Below are 4061 nucleotides of genomic sequence, written 5' to 3' on the forward strand. Positions count from 1 at the left end.
AATTTAAATATTATTATTGCTATAATTTTATTCTGTGGAATTCCTCGTTGGCTTTGCTGTTAAAGCCAAAACCTTAGTAGAGAAGTACTGAGACAACTGAACTTGCTTACAAGTAAGGAAAAAGAAGAGTTATAGTAGAAAAGATTGCAGCAATTCGGGATAAATATAAAGCCTTATAATTGCCTGTTGACTGGCAGGGACTGGGAAGGAACTCTGTCACTGGTGGGTCATTATAGTATTCCTGTGGTCTGCAGTCAGCAGAGAGTGGTCCCCAGGGACTGCTGTGATCAGTTCTGTGACTTCTGTGGCTCCTGGGTGCTGGTGAATCATTACAAGTGTCCAAGCATCAGTGAGAAATCCCCATCTCACAGCAACCAAACTCCACTGCTGAGGTATGAAGCTGGAGCAGTACCCAATGTATAGGCAGCTGCTGAAATTAAAAATCCATTTCTCAGAGAAATCTTCTGATGCTCTCAGAATCACTTTTTGTGGAAGTCTCTTCCTTGGGGACTTTTTTTTCCCCTTACTGAAGTTATTTTCTTTCCATTTTGTAAATGAATGAAAGGGAGGAACAATGGGAGATTTATGTTTTCTTTTTCACCCTCTTCCCCCCTCCCCCCAGTGAAGCCAGGACTCAAGGACTGATTTATTTATTTTGCATTTCTTTTTTAAAAACGTTGTTAATGAAATTCTCTCACTCTTCCTCAGGTATTAAGTTCAGGAGTTCTATTATTCAATGCTAGAATTTATTGAGAACCTTTCCTTTGTCTTCTCCCTGCCACCCCTGTCTGCTCTTAAATGTTTTAATTACAAAAATGCACAATACTCAACAACCCAAACCCCTAAAAAACCTTTAGGAAAAAGGAGAGGTGGGAGGTGAAGATAATGTTGGCACAGAAGGAGCACAACTGCATTTTTTTTAGTGATGTGTCAGTCTGTATTACTTTAGTCAGAAAAAAAATTCCCTATAGACATATTGAATGGACAATCTTTAAATGCAAGCACTGAATGAATTACCTAATCTCTTGATGAATTACTGTTTTTACAAAGGTTAATAATTCTTATTGCAAAATACGTTTTTCTATGGCAAAACGATTCCAATCATTTACCAAAGCTGTTATACATATCTTTTGACAAAACAGTAGAACTGAAATGTCATAGAACAAAAGGACAATAAGAGCTTGTGCTGCTTTGTCTTCATATCCCCATTAACTTTTCCAGTTTATCAGCCTTCCTGCTTCCATTTTGTTATATTGATGGCCACAGTTGTATTTAGGTTTCTTTGCTGAATGAGCAAATCTCATCACTCTGTAAGATGCAAATTAGTCTTTTTGGTCAGTATGTAATGGTAGAAAGCACAACCATAAACTGCTTGGAAATCTGATTTCTGAAGGGAATAATGTTCATGTAGGTTACTTTGCTTTGTCCTGACTCCTTGTTTCCTCCTCACCAACCCTGCTGCCCACTTTGATCCCAGTTTTTCACAGCTGTACTTTCCTTTGAAGGTATGTTTTCAGAGACAGTGTAGGGGAGACTTGCACACATCCATTACATGTCCATAGAAAACACAGGTTTATTGCTTCTACCACTCAAGAAACAAGATATAATTTTAGTGATGATATTGTTATGAAGTCCAAAAGTTGGGTTTGGGCCAGAGCTCAGAAACAGACATTCAGACAATTAAAAATTTAAAATATTGAATGTATTGTTGACTTTTGAAGAACTGAGGAAATTGTGCATACAGGAAAAGTCAACTAAAAATGTAGATTGTACTAACTGCATGTAAGCCTAAAGGTTCACAAGCTGTAAAGCCTCTAAAATAAGCAGTTAATAGCTGCATGGCCAGAACTGATGATAGAATCTTTCCTTTGCTGTGCCTTGAAACAGGAGCTAAATTATGGTATAGGTATCATACAATTTGTTATTTATATAACACATCCTTAGCAGGTTTTTTTGTTCTTGTCTAGCCACTCTCTCTTTGCGCTGCCTTATCTTGTGCTTCAGTGGCCATATGTATTTCATTATGAGGCAAAATTGAATTGCAGATCCAAGTAAGAAGTGTTTCAAAAGTATTCCTACAATTTTAATATGTGTCTGATGGTGAGGGAAGTCTGTCGTGGTTCCCTCCTATCTGCCTCCATTCCCTCCAGGAGAACCCAGGGAAATCAACTTTGGCTTTCACCATCACTGATCTCTAGAAAGTTAGATGTAATGGGATACATTCATTTATACATACATATATAGATCTATATCTACTCTGCTGTTGGATAAAATGCTGCAAGGCACCCAATATTAGGTAACTAATATAAAATTTGGCATAGCAGAGAGGCCCACTTAATTTTTGGCCATCTTTACCTCACCCTTTCAACAGCTCTTCTCTGTCTGGATTGTTTTGGTCTTGGAGTAACTGCTGAAGCCGCAAGGGATCACAGGATTCCAGGCATACAATATGGGTGTTGTAAAGATAGGGGAGAATGGGATGACTTTATACAGAATTAGCCTAATTGTGGGAATGTCTAAGGGTCAAAAAAGTGTTGCAGACAAAGGCAGATGAACTGGCCTGCTCTGATTTGATTCTCATGCTTAATTCCCTGAGTCCCTGAGTCTCTGAGTCTCCAAGCCAGCTGGGCTGGAACAAGTAGGAAAGCAGAATATTTCATGTTTCTCAGCAGTAATTTATTTGTAGAGGTGAAACCAGGGAATTTTCCTCTGTGTGAAACTATCTGCTCCTTGGCTTCAAATGTTCAATAAGTTCTCTGCCAAGAATGTTTGTCCTCCTGAGACAGATCAATGAGCATGTACAGATTATAAGTAACCTTTTGCTTTAGCTTGCCCTGTGCATAGTCACCTGCTGTTGACTCAGTGCCTTGGTTACTGGTGATTAGTGCAGAGGTCTCCCCTTCCCTTAATTTCACACATCAATTTGTCTGCCATGGCCAAGGGAGAAGGAGGTGGGAGAGGAAGAGGACTTGTAATGCAAGATGTATTGGTGAACCTTGAGGCTGAATTGAACATAATTTGGAAAGACCTTTGCAAAGAGCTATTTACACAGAGAAGTGTTTAAAGGCAGAATGTGATTGTGTAGATACATGTGTACAGGAGAGAATTAGGACAGTGAAGGATCTCAGTTGTGCCTAAAGCAGAGACATATACGTGATGCAGCTGTTTTATCGGTAGTAATTCTTTCATTTGTTGTGATAAAATAATGGGTGCAGCTTAAATTTAACCCTGATTTTCAGAAATGCAATCACACTTGGCATTGTTTGCATTTGTCTAATGCAAAGATTTAGTTTTGTAAATCTAGGCATGGGGTGATGTATTGGTACTGGCTGCAGGAGCAATAGTACACATTGCGGAAACATGGGCTTGCTTTTTTACTGTTTTAGGATAGCCAAAGACTTGCTTGACGGAATAAGGCAGATGGACATCTTCATTTAGAGAAAGAAAGGTATAAATGGGAGTGGGGTGACAGGAGGGCTTCAGAGCCACCCAACGGAGGAAACCTTGTGGCATTGAAGAAACAGCAAATATGAGCTGATGGGACTGTGAAGAGCCCCCAGAAAGCAGATTGACTTGTTCTTGTTTCAATGTCATTTCTACTTTGAATAGATATTACAGTACGTAGTCATTTGTTGATGTTTTTCTGAGCAAAGATGTATTTTGCTTCTTTAACAGGGCAAAAAGGATGTTTCCCAGATATTTAACAACATCTTGAGAAGACAAATCGGCACACGCAGCCCTACTGTGGAATACATTAGTGCCCATCCACATATCCTATTCATGCTCCTAAAAGGGTGGGTGCTTTAATTTAATTTCCATTAAAGAGCATTGCCTGGAACATGCTGACATTGAAGCTGATCGACTTTCTCACTTCTGATTTTCAGATTTTGTTCCAGATTTCTTATTTTACTTCTTTCATATTGACTTTCTATGTAACTGTATACTTTTTTTATGACTGGATTATTTTATTTGGCCATTATTTCTTCACCAGACTTCATGCTGAAATAATTACGTGCTGATTGGTTTTGACTGCTCCCTGTGTGATGTGTACTTCAGTTCTT

At 38.8% G+C, this 4061-nt stretch overlaps 1 protein-coding gene across 1 annotated transcript in view; it reads left to right on the top strand.

Annotated features, from left to right (window-relative positions):
• Positions 1 to 3675: 3675 nt before the first annotated feature.
• Positions 3676 to 4061, top strand: part of LOC103811671 (calcium-binding protein 39-like) — a gene marked incomplete at its 5' end in the record, with an annotated part of 20161 nt that continues 19775 nt past the window's right edge. Inside the window, one exon of the mRNA XM_009084659.1 lies at positions 3676 to 3794. Coding sequence (XP_009082907.1) covers positions 3676 to 3794 — 119 coding nt within the window. The remainder of the gene's footprint in view (positions 3795 to 4061) is intronic.

This window comes from Acanthisitta chloris, unplaced genomic scaffold, assembly GCF_000695815.1.
Source record: "Acanthisitta chloris isolate BGI_N310 unplaced genomic scaffold, ASM69581v1 scaffold42141, whole genome shotgun sequence".
NCBI lineage: Eukaryota > Metazoa > Chordata > Aves > Passeriformes > Acanthisittidae > Acanthisitta > Acanthisitta chloris.